The sequence below is a fragment of the Numida meleagris genome, chromosome 8, assembly GCF_002078875.1.
Source record: "Numida meleagris isolate 19003 breed g44 Domestic line chromosome 8, NumMel1.0, whole genome shotgun sequence".
Classification (NCBI taxonomy): domain Eukaryota; kingdom Metazoa; phylum Chordata; class Aves; order Galliformes; family Numididae; genus Numida; species Numida meleagris.
Window position 1 is genome coordinate 14401956 of NC_034416.1, and position 20039 is coordinate 14421994.

Below are 20039 nucleotides of genomic sequence, written 5' to 3' on the forward strand. Positions count from 1 at the left end.
GAAGCAAAGAAATAAGAACAGCAGTGGCAACATCAGCCACTTCTGGATTGCAGCACAACCACAGGCACTCCCAGGAGCTCAGCTCTCGGGCAAAGCATGAAGTATGTTTGAATGCAAACCAAAGTGCAACAACAACAAACATACGCAAGGAAAACACCCAAAGGCTGCATTAAACTATAAAACTTTTGGCAAGAGCCACGCCAGCAGAGCAAGGGCAGTACAGGAGGGCGGACGGGGCTGAGTCTCTGCCAGGCAGCTTGCAAGGAGCGAGCGCTGGAGGTGCTGCTGCCGCCGCCCCAGGCACTGCTGTCAGTGTAACAGAGCCAGGCCCCTCTGCGCTGCCTGCGCAAAGCGACCGGGAGAGGAGCTCCGCAGGCTGTTTGATGGAGAAATGCAGATCTTAAGTGCCGGCAAAACCCAGTGAGCAGCCTGTGTTACTTGGTGGCAGAAGGCTACGGCTCCGTGGACCCAGAAGCTTTCTGCTGCTGGTGCTGGCCCTCGGGGTGTCACTGCCCCCCAAGTGCACTTTGCAGAATCACCAAAGTAGCTTGCAGAGAGGCGTGAGAAGCCTGAGAGCTTCCTCATTACATCCAAAAAAGTCACAGCTTAATAATAGAATGAAAATGGAAAATAAAATGAAAACTGTCGTAAATTCAAAGAAAAATGTGGCAAGTTTCCCTTTGTTTATCAATTAAAGACCACAGCTACATTTTATATTAATTTATTAGAAAAAAAAGATACACAGTTGAATGTGCAAATATATACAACAAACATTGCAATGAAATGTCAGGAAGGGAGAGCTCCTCCCCTCTATCAATGACTTTCCCCTTTGTAACAGTGATGACTGCTTAATGCTTCCCCACAGATTTACAAATACAAAAAAGTGTAATGCTTCATTTGCATGAGACGCAAGTTTTATTTGAACAAAAAATATTCTGGCTTTGAAACGACAAAAGTCTGCTATTTTGGTGGTTTTCTTTTTCTTAACCTGAGCAATTTTTGCGGAACAGGGGAACAAAGGAAAGGCATTGCCCTATGCTTCGTTCTCATCACAGCATCTGATGGTCTTTGAATTACTAAACCACTGAATCACTTACAGTTAATGCAACTCCCAAACCCACACCTACGATGCAAGCAGCGGGACGGGGCAGCACGGGCTCTACCCTTGGCAAAGTGAGCTGGTCCCTCCACCACCCAGCTTGAGTTCAATGGCTGTAGGCATTACTCAGGTAAAGTGTTCCTATCCAACAGTAAGGTACTTAATGCCATCTCCTGTAATAAAGGAGTTATAAATGGAAAACACAGCTCAGTCCAAAAGAGTCCTGGATCCTGCAATGCTCTTTGCTCATTGCGTGATCACTGAATGACTGCAGAACTGCTTTATTAAACCCTAATCGAGTAAAGGCGTTGGGAATGAGTGCAACTCCCAGTAAGCACTTAAATCCTGCTGTCTTCGGGAAAGAAGTTCAGAGCAGATTAATCTCTTTATGATTCTGCAGGATTTATTTCAGGCAGGTGTTTTTGCGCCCATTGGCCGCAGGCAACGACACCGCTCGGCTTGCTGTCCTCCTTGTCATGCAATCCAGCTGCATCTGAAAGCTCCACAGAGCCATGTTGCTATTTAAACAGAGCCCACTCTGCCTGCTTAATGTTCCTCTCCGCTTTGAATGAGAACTCCCAGCAATGCTGGAGAAGGCACTACAGGTCCTGAGCTGGGCAATGCTGGGTCCCCAGGGGCCGGGAGCTTCACAAGGAGCCGTCCCGTGCTCACCAAGGTGCAGAGCCTCCCTCTGCACAAGCTCCCCTGATATTTTTAAAGAACTACAGACAAATAACAAAATAATAGCCCTACAGCAAACAAAAGACACTACCAGGAGTGTGCCTGGCCTCCTGCCTGAGCTACATTTTCAGACATGACACGTCAAAGGCTGATTCAGTTGCCAGGTGCTTTCACAGTTTTTCTTTCGGCTTTGGCTGAGGAGCAGAATGAACCGAGCACTGGCTTCTTTTCTCTCCAGCATCTCCCCTCCTGCCAGCAGGTTGCAGGGATGTTGCCAGCAGCCAACAGGTCTATCACTGACGGACCACAGTGGGGCTGCTGCTCCATTTCAGACTGAAGACCCCAGTGATGGGGGTGACTGCAGCAGAGTTGGCTTTTGCCATCCTCACGTCATCCTCCTTTTCTTTACCCTCTTTGGGGTATTGCAGAATTTGACTACATGGGAGAAAAAAAAATGCTTTCGGGGAGGACTGTTCTGCTTTTAAACTTATTCTGTAATTTTTTTAATTGCTCCTGTTTTGTATATTGTACTTGCACAAGAATGCATCTTATGGACTCTGGAGCAGTTGGACCTTAAATGAGAAACCTGAACATCACCCCAAACTTAACTTCTAGTTTAAAAGTGAATGTTAGAAACCAGTAAGCCGTGTCTGATGGAGATAAGACAGCTCTGGGGGCAGGTAGGAGACACACAGAAGTTTAAGGGGGGACGGACCGAAGGACTGCAACATCCAAACTAAATGTTTATGTCTATTTAAGAAAACAAAACCAAAAGAGCTTGCTGTTTTGTAAACTTCTGAATGACCCAGTAGCCAAGTTTTGTCCAAGTTTAAACAGTTTTACAACAAACCACCACAACAAACGTGTCAGTTGTCCTCAGTAGCTTGGTATTTTTCCACTTCAGAAGATTTTCTGACAGCATGAAAAGAAACACTCCAGTAGAACATGAGCTGATTTGCACGCTACTGCAGTCTGAATCAGAGGCTAGCGTGTCATTGCTTTGCAGTTTGGGCTCTGCAGCAGCTTAGCATAATTGTGCTTGCCCTTTACAGATGCTTTCTGTACTTTGCAAGGTTCCTGAGTGTGATGGTCCCCTACCACAATGCACACCTCAGCTGAGTGTAAACTCTGTACTATAGCATACCTTGCAAGCTCTCAGTGACACTTTATTATTTGTACGCTTTATGACAGCAATGTGTTTGAGCAGAAAGGCCCAAGTCCTTGTGAGCATGGCCCTGTGAGCTGTGCTCTCTTGCAGCCCCCAGAGGTGTGGATCCCCACAGTCCAGTTCTCCTCTCCCACAGCCCCACTGGAGCATGGCTGTGCAGCACTCACCTACACTGGGTTTAGGACCAAAAAAAAGGGGGTTCAGAAACTAAATTTCACACCAGATTTTGTGCTGAAAAGCCTGGATTCTTTGTGAAACTTTTCTGGACATCAACTTTCATTTTAGAGCTTTGGGTGGGGTGGAGAAGAGGGAACATTCTGCAGCATAAATCCAATTTTCTAAGCATCTCTAACCCAGGACAATTTCTGCCTGTGAGGCCAGGTGACCAGTTTGCCCTTGGGTCAGTAGAGGTGCTGGAAAACCTCATTGCTCTTGCAGGGTGTCACCCGGGTACCCAACTCTGCATTTGATCTAAGGAAACAGCAAGACTTGTGAGCACTTCAGCTGTCCTGAGGTAGGAGGAAAGCAGTGTTTCTGCGCTCGAGGCGGCCTGCAGGGCATGCAACTCAGCCCACCCAGTGAGCCCAGAGGCTGGAGGGAGAGCAGTAAGGAGGGGCCTTCAGTGCCAGCGATGTCTGCAATGATGTTTCCATGGCCGCTGCTTGGACAATCAGCATTCTGGGGAGGTCTGATGATAATGCAGTACAACAGGCACAGGATGGGGCCAGTGACTTGGCTCTGTCAAAGAGGAAATCTTCCATGCTGGCAGGATCAGGCCTCTACGGCCAGTGGGACTTACCTGCACGAGCAAAGACTGCTGGATCAAATCCGGTGTGGGTCACCACACTGCAAACTGCCAGTACTGCAGTGGCTATGTGCCATCTTAAAATAGATTGCAGCCGAGCTTTTAAAGTTAAATATGTCAAACTATGTACATATACGATCCTGAGATAGTGTCCCTAACAAAACCCAAGGTAGATAAGCTTCTTGAATGCAAAGGTCCTCACGCCACGTTGTTGTTCTCTTTTGGTAGGCCTGCTAGCCTCTCACAGACCACGCTGCATTTCTTAATTTCCCTTTTTTTGGGGGTGAGTCTGATGAAACAATCAGTTTGACAACTGCTACCAGAGATTCCGAATGCATTTCTTCTGCAGTTTGAATGAAAGCATTCTTGATCCTTTGCCAGGTCTCCCAAGACTTGCAGAAACAGGCTCACAGCTTCCCTTTCTATTTTTCAGCCAGCTGAGAGCTGTGTGTCAGCAGCCTCCTGCTAGAGGAGCAGCTGTGCTGTGCTGAAGACACTCCTCAAGATAGGGAGAAAACATCAGTAGTAATCAGAGCGAGAGGTGACAAGTATGAGCCACAGCGGAGAGAAGAAGCCTAACACGATGGTCATCAACCAGAGGGTCAATGCCCACACGTCCCAGCCCATCAGTACATAGTCTTGTTTTGAGCATCTGACAGCATCAGCTCAGAGTCAGACCATTTACACACAGGGGAAAAATATTTTCCAAAATTCTCTTTGCTTGAGCGCTATCCATTTAAAAAGTTCTTCTTATTGTTTCAGTATTTTAGCCCTTAGTTGATTAGTCATCGATACCTGTCAGATGCTTGCTGCCACAGGCAGCCTGAGCATCCACAGTGTTTGTAGGAATATCAAAAAATAGCTTTAGCAACTAGAAATTATGCAACAGAGGAAAAAGGCAGGACCAGCTAGATTAATGCAACATGTAGTGGATTTGTTAACATTAAGTGTATGACTTGTCCCAAAATCATGCCAGAAATGGTACCATGTAGCTTACTGGTAAGGGCAGTAATAAGAGTAATGCATTACTTTAATAATCAGTGAACCACTCACTCATTCAACATACTACTTCCAGCTGAAATCAAAGGTTTCTTGTAAAAATGCCGCTCCTCTGTAAGCGTCTTGCAGCTTCTTCACTCTCTCTGCCTTTGAACTCTGTGATAGCTGCTTCATTGACATCATGGTTCCAGTGCAAAAAAAAAAAAACTCCTCCAGATCCCAATCTTCTTCCTTTAAACTTTTGATTGCCTCTCATCTGTCCATTCCTGCTTAGTGTTCTGTAAAGCCTGAGTCTTCTGTTCATCCACCTGGACATAGTCCACTCTCTGCTCGTCAGAAAGAAACGGTTTCTGTGAGAGACAAGGGAGAAAAACATCACATTCATTTTAGAGCAAGAAGGGATGCTAGGGAAGCCTGGCTTGGTTTTTTGCTATCCCTTATTTTCTGATTGCCTCACTTCACCCTGAAGCTCGCAGTGACATCAGCTGACAGAAGCGTTGCTTTACAGCCTGCAGTCATCCATCCGCCACCCTGTTGCTCAGCCCAGCACATGAGTGAGGGAAACGGCTGTCCTGGCTACTTCCATGCAGATCACTATCCTCATCAAGCAAGCAGTCCTGCTAGTGGGATAACCTGCCTGCACTTTAACCAGGGGGACAGTTTGCATTCAAGAAGGCTTTGGTATCCAAAGTCTTTTGCCTCCAGCAGTGCTAGTTGATGGGGAAAACGATCTATGGGACACAAAACTTCCCAAGCACAGTATTCTTTGCTTGCAGTGGTACCTGCTCACCACCTGGCCAGGCTGTAATTTCTTTAGAACAAGGATTGCATTTTCTCAGCATTGCTAAAGAAATTGTTTTTGGAGATGCAAGAATAAGGATGCACATTTTGCCGTGTTACAAGAGATGGTACAGTTTTATCTGGTGAATATATCATGGGCTGTAAACTTGTTACTGCAGAGATTTGGGGGAAAACTAGCAGGAAAGGGTTTGTGGAGACTCAGTGAAAATGGGAGAGCACGCAGAGATCCTGCAAGCACCAACAAGCTTGCCCACAAGCCCTCACTGCTGCACAACCCCAGGGCACCTAGAAGAACATGGCTCTGGATTTTGTTTTCCTCGCAGTAGATACAGGGTGAGGAGGTCTGGGGTTTTTCGCAGGGGACTCATACCTTCTGTACAGGGGATGGGGAAGCAGAATTAAAATCCAATGCTAAGTAATCAAGGTTAGATTTCCTTGTCCATGGAAAAGCACCACTGTATGGAGATGTTGCCTGTCTGTGCTCCTGTCGGGAAAGAAGAGAAACTTTTAATGCTCTTAAAATATGATCCCAGGAGGAAGCAGGACAGCCTTGGATGCAGAGACTCTCTCGACAGCAGGAGTGAGGACAGCCAGCACCCACAGGGCGGTCCATGCCAAAGGGGCATTTGGTGACTAGCTGCAGGGTAGTGCTGATTAGCTGTCACATGCCATAAGGGAGTGGAGAGTGCCTTTTCCTCCTGGTAATTATAGCAGAACAAGCAAACCATGCTGAATCTCATCCTGATTTAGACAGTATTCTCAGGAAGGAGCTCAGCTTCTCACCCCAAGCCCCTGGAAGGCTTAGATTTGTGGGGTACCAGCTGAACTACTGTGGGGGTAACTTTTCCAAATCTAGCAACTGAGAGTCTCAGGGAATGAACAGACGATCACAAACACGTGGAGGGTTTTAACTGACTGGAAAAATCAGAAGGGGAGCAGTTACACCTGGAACTGCCCTGTCGAGCAGGTTTTGATCTATTAAAGATGTGGGTTAAAATTTGAGATGACCGTTTATGGATTCTGTGGTCAGTTTTGCAATGTATTTGAATAGCCTTTGCTGCTGGGCTTCAGCTCTGGAGCCAAATGTATAGACAGTGGCTCAGACTGAGGGATTTGAAATGAATTTCTACCCAAAACTCAAAGGAAACCGAGGTTCTGGTCTTTTGCAAGATACGGCTAGAGAGTGAATGAAGAAAAGGAAGCCACAAAGCCAGATGTTCTTCTCTCGTGGGATGGGAAGTGGGGTTAGTGCCACCAGCCAAAGCAGAAGCAATAGGAGACTGTAATGGGTGTTCTGTTTCTGCACAATATTTGGTGTGTTTCTTTAGGAAGTGCGCTAACGGCTTTCTGTCATTTCCTAGGAGATTTTGCACGGCACACTTTTGAAAGGTGAAAAGATTTAATTTGCCTTTGCCTTAATGAGTTCTCATGTAAATATGGCTGATCCCTGTGATCTCTTGGAACTGCTCAGCAACATTCGTGGGCGAACAGCTGAGTTCTGCAGAGCAGAAGAAGGGCTCCCCTTATCTCTCTGTAAATTGGTCCCACTGTCTTTGGTTTAAAACCGTTTCATCATTTTTGTTAAAACAGAAGGCAAAGGACAAACCTCCTCAACATTTTTTCTTAGAAAACAAACTTCTACATTCTCCACCGATGTGACAGAGCAGAATAAAGCAAAGGATGGCTGTGTGAAAATGAAGATTACCATATGAATGTAACTTTCTTCCTCTTCTCCGGAAACTGAATTGGCAAATATTCTTGCTGAATTAATACCGTCTCTTTCTGGTGAGATAAAGCTCATTCGATTGCTATGAAGAAAAACACAGGAGAGGTTAAGGAAGCATCTTACAGATGCTCTGAAATGAAGCCAAAGCCTGACACAGTCCATATGGTGAATAAACTCACACTAACGCTGCAGCCTGTATGGAGAGGATATCCAAAAATATTCCTTAGTTCTAGAAAAAGTGTTATAATCTTGTAATTGTCTTAGTTGCTTTTATTTTGGGGGTTTTAATGAAAGTTTACCATCTCTGCTATGACAGAAAGCATAAATATTGGAGCCATTCTCCATCAAGGGGCACAAGCAGAAAGTGTTCATTTGGGTAACGAGTGACAGTGGGGCAGTTCATTGTGTGGGTACCTGCTTCTTGGAGATTAACATGAATTAATCAGCTACTGGAGGGGAATGCAGAGGGACTTGGCTGGCTTTGAACACCATGTAAACACATGCTGTCTGTGAGTAGAGATGGCTGCAACTCAGCCCTTGTTCAGGGAAATCTCTTCCACTAACATTGCTGTCAGAGGTATATCATGAGTGAATTATTGCAGGCTGGCACAATGGGGTTAGTTACTAGGAAATTGGATAGCTACTTCATGCAGCATGAGCAGTGTAATTCCTTCTGCTTTATTAGTTCCGGACATAGTCCTTTTTTAGTTTTGTTAATGTGAAACATGCAAACTCCCTCTGAGCTCATTATCCTTCAGGACTCTGCACTGTGTCAGCACTCATTAACTGTGGCACTCTGGCAGGGATGCTGGGAAGGGAGGCTACCAGGCTACCCTCAGGCAGCCTGTGGAGGGCAGCTGAGGGGTTACCAGCTTTCAAGGGTTGGGCTGGGAGAGGGATCAGCACAGCCAGGCTTTCCCTCAGGCACCTCGCTGTGACTTTCCCCACTCACGAATTCTCTGAAGTTGAAGTTTAGCGATCACAGCAAGCACTCCAGAGCACAGGTTAGCTCTGGTCTTTTTAAAAGGAACCTTCAAAAAGGACTCAGTTTTGAGCAAACCCTAATCTGCAAGATAACCAACCTACGTCTCTCCTGGCAGCACTGCGTGATGCTCAGCTCACTGGAGCTACCTGTCTTGACAGGGAACCTTGACTTTTAGAGACAGCAAAAAGCCTGGGGGATGTTGGAAGGAGCCCTGTGGAATTCTGGTTTGTGGACTTTGCCAGGAAACTCTATCTTGTGGAATGTGATCAGTTATTTTTAACTCCATTCCACAATGTTAATGCTTGAAAGATTGCAGTGGTGGGTTTCTTGTTGACTTACTAAGGCACGGTCCACATCCTGGTCACGGCAGCATGCTCCCGGATTGTGGAGAGGTTTCTCAAGTCCAAAGGAGGTGGCCGTGCTGCAAGGAGATACAAAAGGAGCTACATTTGCAAGAGCAAGACTCATGAAAAGCATGGATTGATTAGGAAAATGCAGTTTTTTAATAACAGCAAGAAACTAACAGAGTATTTCACAAAACTTAATTGATAGAAATCAGTAACAGATGACTGCTTCAGTCAGTGCAGGAAAGCAAAGTTCCTCATTTATCCAAAACCAACAGAATAAATACAACGGGCATTAGGAAAACAAATGCCCTGCAAGACGCCTGTCCTGTGTGCTGCCTGCAAGGAGAGCGCAGTTCACCTTCAGGTCAAGGCTTTGGGCTCTCTTCTAAACCCAAAGGTCCTACATGTGGAGAGGATCACCCCTCACACCAGTGTACCTTTTCTACTCAGTTCTCAAAACGCTCTGAGAAAGGACCTGAGCTTGCTCTGCTTTCTGGCAGCACTCTAAATTTCTCTTTCTGCTTCATGTAGCATTTCCTCAACAAATTTCTGAGTAGCTCTTTGGCTTTGTAGCCCAAAGAGCTTAAATACAGACTTGGCTTCAGCAATTTTTTCTCTGCAGAGCCAGATTTTGTGCTCAGTATATCCTCTGGAAGTGCAACCCAAATTTTGGAAATACCATGAGAGGCAGAAAGGAAAATTACCATCTGCAAAAACATGTACAGGAAATTCCTGATGAAAGAGGGACATTTGCACCTACCAAATGAAGATCTAACCAATGGCCCACATCAGGTGTGAGGATGTGAGTGCCTGGACACCCTGCTCCTGGAAGGCAGGAGGGCTGGTGAGGCAGCAGGACACAGGGTTTAGCCCCCTGTCTCCCAGGCTACATCCATGTGGCCATTTGCAGAGTGGATCCACACTCCTGCACTATACAAACACATGAAATGTCCCAGAGGAGGCCACCTGTGTCCCCTCCACCAGGGCCCTCGGCTAGTGGTTGCTTTTTAGGTCTGGCCTTACATTTCCTGCGAGGCTTGAGGTCTCGGTTCACTGGGGGCGGCTCCAGGTCGGAGGGCAGCTCGGGTAAGGGGCTGGTGACTTTTTCAGTGCTGACAACAGGGAAGGTGAAGGTGGCCGAGCTGGGGCTCATGGGGATGTAGCCGTCAGGGGAGCAGTCGGAGCCAGGTGCCGAGGGAGAGGTGCTGGGGCGCATGGGCACATAGTTGTCTTCTGCTCCATCCACAGCTGTTGAGTAGAGCGGGGAGAAGCGGCAGGGCTTCGATGGCGAGGGAGGAAAGGAGAGAGAAAGGGTGGTGAACAAACAGCTCGCCCTGAGCAAACTGAGAGGTCTTGGGGAGACCTCACCAAGAAGCGCGTCCTGGAAGGACAGGAGAAACATACATGATCAGATGCTCATGCCAGATGTGGAGGAGCCCACAGCTGAGCTCTGACACTCACTGCTGGAAAGTAAGACCAAATTTATGGGTAACTTCAGTAGGTTAAATCCTCTGACTTCAGCAAGGCTGCATTTGCCTCTTCCAGCAGCAATTCTGACCTATGATATGAAGGAGGCCCTTTTATACGAAAGGAGAACATCTGATGAACTAGATTTTTGCAAACGCAGGAGCTGAGAGAGCAGAGGTGCAGACATACAAGTTCTTTCTGACAGCTGAGAACAAAAACTAGAGATTCATTTCATGCAGGTTGGTGCTGGCTGAGCATTGAGGAGAGAGGACCACCAAATCCGCAAGCTTTCAAAGAGGAGGTAGGCATCAGCTGCACACCACCAGGGCTTGCATATCAGCAGCAGAGGAACTCTCACTCAGAAAACAATGTTCAATGCCAGGCAGGAGGCTGGCTGCATGATGCTTGATGGTGCTACACATAACCCACATCTGTCAAAAGCTAAGCCAGGAGCTTTGGGCTGGCAGAGTTCTGAATCGCAGGGGCTTTGAGGCAGAGACTTCCCTATGTTCTGAAGATCCTCGGGATCAGGAAGCAGTAGGCTTCTTTAGACCTCTTTTTTCAAGAGAGAAGCAGTTTTCTCAGGTGCTTGTGGTCAGCAGGTTTATTCTAGAGTTTACCTCTGTCCTTCACAGCAGACCTGGCATTTTCTGCTTTAAAAACGGGGGCTCCGGGTTGTGACCTCCCCGTCCCCATGGCCACTAAGAAGTGGCACAGAAATTGTCCAAAGCCAAGGGCTTCCTCCATTTTTTAAGCTTTTGCTGAGCACAGGAGAGAAGTGACTGTCTATCAGGATGTGAAATAACTCATATTCTGAAGTTTGTCGTGCACATGTGTTTAAATTTATGCAGAGTACTTACCAAATTCAAGCTAAGCCTCTTGTCTCGACTTCTTAAAGAACTGCCTTCCATGTCTGCTGCAAGGAAAAAATGTGATTTAAAATGTGGCAGGCCAGAGCAACCTCATGGAGATAACTGGAGTAAAGCATATGGCTTTAACATAACCATGGCTTAACAGAGATTGAAGAACTCCTGCTATTTACCCTAAATGAGGAAAATCAGTGATATACAGGAGCAGAACTAACTTGGTAGTGTTTCAAGAACAATTACAGCTATTTTAAGTATGATGAAACCAAGGAAAATACTCATATGTAACCCTGCTGTAAATGATGCTTCCCATAGACACAGGCAGTTTGCTGGGGAGAAAGGCTGGTGTGGTGCAGAGCAAGCAACCAAGCAGATCAACACTTGAACACAACACCTGCTCTAGCCCCTCTGTTGCCCATCTATCATATAAAAGTCATTATACCAAAAGGGACTGGAGGGAAGATTATTTTGTTATTGTTTGGAAAGCCATTTAGGTGCCTAGGGTATGAGGTGCCAGGGAATCACGTGTTGTACTGAAGGTATGTGACCAAACGTAACGTAGGGGAGAAATTCTCTTTGCTGCCCAGAAATGTTGATGTGATGCATGTGCCTTGTGCTGTGGAGGACAAACAGCCAGAGAGAAGGCCCCTGGTCATGGTGCCCCTTGTCTGGATTGTCTTGGTGTAGGTCAACTTCATTTTTTAAGGAAAAGGAAAAAAGAATGTCATTCAGTGCATGGAAGATCAGTGGTGGGAAATGCTAGGAGGTTTCTTCTCTGTGTGGTGAGATTTCACTCTAAATAATGGAAGACTATAACACTTTGTTTTCAAGAAGAGCAGAAAATAGGAACAGGGAGATTTGGAGGAAATAGAACTGCTGTCACTCCTACCTACCACATGTGTTTGAATATATATATATGTATGCACACATAGGTGTATATGCTTCTACCTCTGCTTACAACTACCATCCTACTTTAGAAAATGATTTTCTGTGCATAAAACTGTTTTCCTGTGCTGTACAGAGTTCCTGGGCAGGAGCATCATGAGCCCGCACCCTGCCCTGGCCCCCAAGACATCAGTGCTGCACTGCAGCAGGGGCGTGGGGCAATGCCAGCAGCAGCAGAAGTGCTAAGCAGGAAGGTTAGTGTGGGCTTAGATGGGTTTGGATCGGCAGGCACTGACTGTATTTAGTTATTTTGACAAAAAGGCATTCAGGCAACAGTAGGTGCCACGACATGGGTGCTTTACCTGCACTCACTGCCTTTGCAGCAGGTTGACTTACAGCAGCTCAGTATTTACAGGTTGCCGAGGGCAAAAAAATAAACTAAGCTGCAGGAGCCCACAAGGAGCAGCTGCTTTCTCTCTGCTTCTTTCTCAGATCTTTCTCTGTGAAGCATATTTTAGTTCAGAGTTTAACCTTTCAAATAGCTTCAGCTGCACTTAGGAGAAGGAAAAAAATAACAGCACTTATTAATTCATTGCTGCCCCCTGTCAGGCAGAGATAACCTTGCAGCATGGTAGCAGAACATGACATTTGGGCACTTAATCCTCTTAAGAGCATTTTGGCGTAAATTGGGATGGAGAAACGTTAACCATCTCAAGCGTGCTGCTGGTGTCGGAGCGGTGTATGCGTGGAAGCAGAAGTAATGTTTTTCAGGGAGCAAGCAGACGTAACAGATAATGAAGAACAGCATTTCCACTGATGGGTGTTTCTGCAAAAACCTTCCAAGAATTGTTTGTACATTGATAAACAGCCTGGGGCAGAGGTCTCCTTGCTCTAGTGCCTGAGCACTAGGGCAAGATCTAACAGCCCCAGGCACTGAGTGTGCTGGACTAGATGATCTTGGTGGTCTTTTCCAAACTTTATGATTTTATAGGGGGCTGGAGGACACTCGTCCATAAAGCCCTGCATTTTCTTTGTCATCCAAGAAGACATGTCACTGAAAAATAAGTGATGCTTTCCAGGTATTTCAGCTGCTTCTCTTTGTTCTGTGGCTCCACGGAATAAAACTCTCATATACTGTGTATGCTGGACTTTGACATCTGTATGTTCTGGATTTCCAACCATTATTTTGAAATGACTGTATTTCAAGAACAAGTGGAAATGCACCTCACCTGGAAGCTGAGCTTGCTTTGCAGCTATCTAGCTTTGCAGTAGGTTTTCAGGCTAGCCAGAAGGAAATGCAAGGACAGAGGGGATTTGCTGAAGGACACAGAGTCCCTGGTTCAGCCAGGATTACATCCCACCCCCAGCACCTCCCTGGCTTCCTGTTCTTTAAGCATATGGAAAGACTGCTGCTTTTATAGAGAGGACTCTGTGTGGAGTAGCACAGCCACAAAGACATCCTCCCTCCGAAGACAAGCCCATATTTTGACCTTCAGAAGCAGAAGGAGAGACAAGAACTGAATGCACTGATAGACAGGTTGAACACTGCTTGCAAACTGGTTTGGAGCAAACCCTTTGGGATGCAGTTTTGCACTCACCTTTCCAGTTCCTGACATTGTCTAGGCTGGACAGGGAGATCCTCCTGGGCACCAGCGCCACTGGAGCGCGGCAGGTCCCCGCGTGGCCGTTCTGCAGCACCCCACTGCCCGCCTCATCCCCTCGCCTGTCCGAGAAGTGGGTGGGCTTGGGGGGCCGTGGTGGGGGCGTGTTGGAGAGGACATCCAGCTGGCTCACACGATAGGGCAGTGTGCTTTGGCTCTGCTCCATTGGAAAGGTTGGCGTCAGCGGTGTCCCCAGCAGTGGAGAGGAGGAGGACAAGTCGCTGGCTGTCCCACTCATGTCCGTGCTCCTGGGCACCGTGCCTGGGTTTGCCAACGGGGCCCCGTCCTGGTGCACGGTGCCGGATGGCTGCACGAGGTACAAGGAGGGCTGGGACTGCAGAGAGTCGATGAAAACATCATCTGATGAGGTCTGCTCCAGCGATCTATCTGAGTTGGACCAGCTGTCACACCTGCATGGGGCACAGAGCAGGACCGGCATTGCCTTTTCTCCCAGTTGCAACTGGGTGAACGCATGAGTGTGGGAACCTGGGGGGTGCAATCTGCTGGGAGAACTCCATGAGCTGCTTTTCATTCCCAGTTGGAAAATGCCCGCTGATCCCTAAATGCTGTTTGCTTTCTGCTTGAGCTCGGCCCAGCGCAGGCCTCATCCTTGCCTCCCATGGATGCTCCTCTGCCAGACCAGGACTTCAGTCCCCTGCATCAGCAGTGAAGAGACTGAGCTCTCGCTGTACACGAGAAGCCCTCATGCCTCCACTCCTCAAGTTTCAATCTTTATGCTGCAGTGTTCACTAAAATACCTGTATCTACAAAGTCTGGTTCCCAGGCAAGGGGAGAAGCGGCTCCCAAAGCGAGACATCTATCGTGTTTCAGGAACTCAAGTTAAAAACCAGAGGGACTTTCAGAGAAGGAAGGGGAGGAGCAAGAGCATTGTTCTGCTGAGACTTCACCCTTTCTTTCCTTCTGAGGCAAATTCTTCAAATCCTTCTAAAGCTATGGAACGTCCCCCCGAGCTGGGGCATGGGGCACTCTGAGGAGCATCTTGAGCAGCATCAGGCAGAAAGAGCACTTGGGGGAAGATTGCATGGGCCAGGACCAACAGATGATGCTTGACTGCTCACCTTCACTATGAGGTGATCCTGTAAACCGGATTAGGCTGACAGCCTCCTGTTGGTTGCAACAGCCTCCCTGGAGCTGCAGGGCTCAGGGACCAGTTCACCCCCATCCCCCAGAGCATCGCTGGGCAGGCATTGGGTGGCTGCAGCCTAACGTGTGCACAGACCCCAGTTACCTGGTGTGGCTGAGCTTGCCCGACTCGCAGTTGGAGAGGAAGAGGTAGTCGGGGAGGAAGACAGACTCCGACTCGCTAGGGGTCTCCTCTGCAGCAGAAGCATCAGTGGCAGCGTGGTCTACCGAGAAGGAGGGATCAGCGATGCGGGACGCGTGGGTGGAGGCGGCTGGTGAGGGCTGTGGGGATGAGGTCGTGTGGGACAGGCTTTCCACTGAACCTGCAAGGGGAAGCAAGAGCCCGGGTGAGTGGCAGCGGGGTGAGGTGATAACTGGTTGCAGGGAGCATGCCTCTGTGGGCCAGATCCTGCACCGCGCTGCAAGGTGCGAGATCCCCAGCAGGTCAACCCAGTCCTCAGCACTGCGAGAGCCTGCACGCAGCTCAGCTTTGCAGTCACTCCTCTGCCCAGGGTCAACAACAAGGAACCAGCTCTCCAGTAATACTGAGACCTCCGCATCAGCCTTCAAGCACCTTCCTCCCTTAAGCTGAAAGAAGCAGGAGATAGTGGTGTTTTCCCTTTAAAGCAGGGAGGGAGCCATCTCTTTCCTTACCCACCAGCACGGCTTGCTGCTGCTTCCCCTCATTTACTTGGAGGTATGGTGTAGCAGTGAACCCCAGATTGCAAAGCGCTATTACACATGCTTAAGCTTACTGAACAAAGCATTTGCTTAATTTTAGGCAGGTGTTCACAGCAATGGGACTTCAGCAGCCCTCTTCACCCCAGTGATCATCTGAAAGACACAGCAATTATGGGCTTTCAGGCTAGTGAAGCAGGGCTGACAGCTGAAGCCTTCCCAGCTGAAAAATAACTTTTTTCTTTTTCATTGTGCTGGCTCAGGCAGTAACTCAGCTTGCAGATATTGGACTTGGAGCTGTCTTGCAAGCTGAGTGTGATCGAATATGCACCAGGCTAACTCCACAGGGACCTCAGCAAAGCATGTTCACGTCACCATCTGACCACATATTTATTAAAAAAAAAAAAACGCACAACGTACAAGAAAAATTAATGACATTCTGGATTATTAATGCAGAGAATGAGCAGGCCTGAGCTCCATCTGGTACTTGCAGGGTTTAGCCTCAGATTATCCCATCAGGAAAGGCTGTGGGCTGCACAACACATGCCAGGTCTGCACCATCCCCATCCCTCCTGCTTGCTGTGTGGCTGCTCTTTTCTGGCCTTCAGGGGCTTGGAGACCCACAGCCAGCTCCTAACAGATCATCCCCTTCCCTGCCAGCTCTGATGGTAACCAAACCAGCGTGCATTAAAGTTGTGCTGTGGCAGCAGTTGGGGAGAATAAATTATGCATGCTCATTTTCTAGAGAGCAGGCAGAGAATAGGTTTGGTGCCTGTCTCCCTCTTTGCCAGCATGAAAGAAGATGGCTTCATCTGCAAAATAGCTGTTTTGGTGGGTACTAAACCCAACATTTCTGCCCTGTATCGACAAAGATGCTGCAAAGGGTGCTTTGCCCATCAGTGCAGGGCCACTGCTTGAAAGAGGAGGGAAAAGCCTTCTGTTTCAGGCCCCAGCCCCAAAATGGTCATTGAGCAGTGGCAGCATGAGGACACAATGAAAGTGGGGGGTCCCTATGTGCAGCATCCCCCACACTGGGCTGCATGGGGGTGGAAACACTGCCAATGGTTGACATGAAAGAGCAGCCTTGAGGAGCACTGGGAGGGATTTCCTCCCACAGAGGAGGCCTGGGAGGAGCTGCGACACTTCCCCTTGACTCCACTCAAGGGCCAGGCACTGCCCTGCTTGCTTTGTATGGGAGCAGAGGGGGGAAATAAAGCAGTGACCTTAAGGGGAAAGCATTTCTGCAGGGAGAGCATGATCCCTTGGGGAACAGAGCTCTCAGTTCCCATGCTGCCAGCACACTACCTTGGCTGGCCGAGATGTCCCCAGAGTGGCTGCAGTGAGGTGCTGGGGAGTCAAACCAGCCCCAGGTTAAAAAGAAGCAAAGAAACCGTCGGAGAGGAGCAGGAAGGGAGAAGGTCCCAGCTGTGTGCAAATATGGGTGCGAGCAAGAGTGACCGGAGCTGTGGAGAGGTGTGGGAGCAGTGGATGGGGTGGAGGAGCAGAAATGCTACCATCCAAGCACCAGCATCCCAGGGGGACATGGGGTAAACAATTACTTCAGGTGATGCTGCTGACACCCTGGACATCAGTGTGGTCCTGGGTGCTGTGGGAGAAGGCAGAGCAACTGGAGATCAGTAGGGATTGTAAGGGCTGCACAGGGAAGGAGGCAAGGCATTCACATGGGATGTGGAGCTATACCTGAGGCCCATGGAAGAAATGCAGAGGGAATCTGAGACAAAAGGTCCCTCTCGGCCTTAGGAGCTGCCTGACTAGGTGTGGCCTTGGGGAGCACTTTATGCACAGTTACAGTCTTTAAAAGTAAGGCTTCCTAATGACAATGAAATGAAAACCAACTTTCTCCCATTAGAAGCTGCTATACTGTGTTGCACCCATCAGTTTCAGTATGCATATGAGATGTCGTGTAGCCACAGAGCTCCCTGGCCACCTCATCTAATTCCAAACCATGAAGGGGCAGCTCCTCCTCCTGCAGTGCCTCCCCAGAGGTGCCAGCCCCGCATCCCCTCTAGCCAAGTGCCATGGGGTGAGGGTGGCTACTGGCCTGTGTGCCTGCTGCCCTGCCCGCCCAGGTGCTTCCTGACAGCTTCTGGAGCTCATGCTTCCTCTCCACCGGCTCTTGTTGACTAAAAGGTTTTCCTGACGCGGCCAGCAGAGGTTTTGATAGCTTTGGTTTGGGTCTGGCTGCTTAAATGCCAAACCAGAGGCCTCTGGTGAGGAGGGCCTGACTCTGAGTCCAGCTTCCCTGCTGCTGGAAGGGCTGAGTACTGGGTGGTGTTTGGGTCTGAGTCACTGTACACACCCCGCTGCACTCTGCACATTAAGCAGAGAAAGCATTAGGTTTGGGACTGACCTCAGAGTCAATCTCAGAGCAGATTTTGAGAAAGATGAGAGGATTGAGAGTGATTGATTTCATAATATAATATTGGCTTTGAGAGTCATTTTAATACACTGAACAGCTTATTAAAATTTCCTGCAGTGGATGTGTCTTTCTTTTGATGATTCATTTTAGGAACTATTATTTTTTGTAACAGTAGCATTCATGTTAAAAAAGTATATGGCATTTAATAGAGCTTTTCTCTTCTTATGTTAATTTTCAAGGGTAATACGTTTGAACCTACAGCCTCTTGGGGGATTTAGGTGCTTCCAGAAATCTGGAGAAATTATCATCTATTTGAGATGTACTGTGCAACCTGTGGAACTGTGCAGACTTATATCAAAGGAAAGGAATAGGATCTGAACGTGCCCTGTGGCCTGACTTGAATACACTCCAGACCCAGCCACACCAACAGTAACTGCAGGACAAATTAGCTATCTGCCATTAGAGATATAGAGGTGTATGCCTGGAAGCTTCACTTGTGCTGTCCGCGATGCAGGCTGCAGGTTCAGATGCCATACTATACAATGAACCAAGCAAATGCTCTGCCCTGTGGGGGATATTTGCCTCGAGGAACAGAGCAGAAAGCTGGGATGCCAGCTCTCCAGCCTGCCAGAGCAAGGGCTGTCACTTCTGGTCCATCAACATCTACACTGGTGGTCTTTGCTGGGAGAGAAATAATACTGTGTGATACTGCCAATACTGCCCATGTGCAACCATTGTGCAGGGAATGTTATGCTCTACCAGAATAACAATAGAGTATTCCAGCAAAAATACATCTATTCCAGATATGGCCTTAGCTCCCCTGCCACAGATCATATCTTCCTGTGCACATCCTCAATGCAGTGCCAGAAGTATGCATGCACACTTGAGAGATGAAGAAATAAATTTGTTTTCTTTATTTTCTACGAGAAGACTTAACTTCATTTCAGACTAATTGGTAAAAATTATATTCCAAATAACATTGCAGTAAAAGCAGCAACTCAAGAGCAGTATCTTAGTTCCAGCGAGGGCAGATGAGTAGGAATTGTGTTCCTTACTGGTCCTTGGTTACCCTCGATCTTGAAAGGACTATTGACAGCTATCCCAAAAGGCCACCAGCTCAAATTTGCAAGTTGCAATGGCACAGAAAGATTGTGCCAGCAAGATTTCCTAAAGGTCTCTAAGATGAATGCAAAGACAACAGACATCAGTTTATAAAAGGAACACTGCATCGCTTCTCCCACTCCCAATTCCCCCCAGAATAAACTACTGAAAAAATTATTAAAGAAGGCCAGGAACTGGAATAGGTTAAAATGAAACATCTCATGGCCTTTTCCTTCCACTTGCTACCAGTTAATGGTATATCCCTGCAGCAATTGCAGCCACCAGGATTAGCAGATGGACCAAGGCAGGATAGTCCGCCCAGCCCACTGTGACACCCCTAAACATATTGCTGCCCTTTGAGCTATCTTGGATGGGGCCAGGTCTCTCCATCACCACCCTTTTCAGCTCTTCTGCTAGCTTTTATCACAGCAAAGGACTTCATTGTGACTCACTTTCTACAAAGCTCTCAAATTGCTGCTGTATCTGCCCCTTGGAAATGTCAAGGGAAAGACAGATTGTTGTTATCTAAGCCCGGTTCTCTCATTTGAAAGGCAGGTTAATGATGACACAGGTCCTGGCTTTAATTACTGGCTAGATTCATCTTGGAGTGATTAACTCCTGGAAGCTTTCCAAGAAACTCGCCCTACTGCCTACACACAGGCACAGGGGCTGGCAGAGCAGGCCGGCTTCATGCTGCACAGGAGGGCCATCTCTTAAGTCTAGGCATACGCTCCCAGTGCTCTCCTGTCCTCTGCCTTTGCTTTGTTTTTCTTCTTATTAATAGGCAAAGATAAATCAATGACAAAAATACTGAGCTATGTGTACATATACACCCAAATCTGTGCACTTTCCACATCCAACAAAGCCTGAGAAAATGCAAGTTTTGCAGGACGCTTTCCAGGAACAGGTGTCTTGCATTAAGCCAAACTAAATAAATATGGGATGTGTAATGAAATAAACGGCCCCAGAAGATAACACTCAGTCAGCTTTTCACATAAACAGTACCTTTTCTTATTAAAGGCCTGCTGTTTATTCTAGCAGCAATTGCTTCATCGATGTGAGACCAAGTGGCCAGCTTTATTATTTCCACCCAGCAGAAGCCAGATCCCTGATAATCTTCAAATCAGGGTCTAGCACCATCTCAGGGCTGTGTGGATCTGTAGGAAATGTGAAGTTCCACACTGCTTGCCGCTCCAAGCAGCTCCACAGTCCATATTTCCTTTTGCCCCAGGCAATGCCATGGAAGA

At 47.7% G+C, this 20039-nt stretch overlaps 1 protein-coding gene across 2 annotated transcripts in view; it reads right to left on the reverse strand.

The window, feature by feature from the left end:
• Nucleotides 706-20039, reverse strand: part of GAB3 (GRB2 associated binding protein 3) — a 55223-nt gene continuing 35889 nt past the window's right edge. Inside the window, exons 3-10 of one of the 2 annotated variants that reach the window (XM_021406175.1) lie at nucleotides 14740-14956; nucleotides 13428-13900; nucleotides 10939-10991; nucleotides 9635-9890; nucleotides 8604-8685; nucleotides 7259-7361; nucleotides 5924-6037; nucleotides 706-5102 (exon numbers count right to left, since the gene is read on the reverse strand). In XM_021406175.1, the coding sequence (XP_021261850.1) occupies nucleotides 4986-5102; nucleotides 5924-6037; nucleotides 7259-7361; nucleotides 8604-8685; nucleotides 9635-9890; nucleotides 10939-10991; nucleotides 13428-13900; nucleotides 14740-14956 (1415 nt within the window). In that variant the 3' untranslated portion in view covers nucleotides 706-4985. Of the gene's footprint in view, nucleotides 5103-5923; nucleotides 6038-7258; nucleotides 7362-8603; nucleotides 8686-9634; nucleotides 9891-10938; nucleotides 10995-13427; nucleotides 13901-14739; nucleotides 14957-20039 lie in introns of both variants that reach the window. The other variant, XM_021406174.1, reaches the window with a different exon arrangement.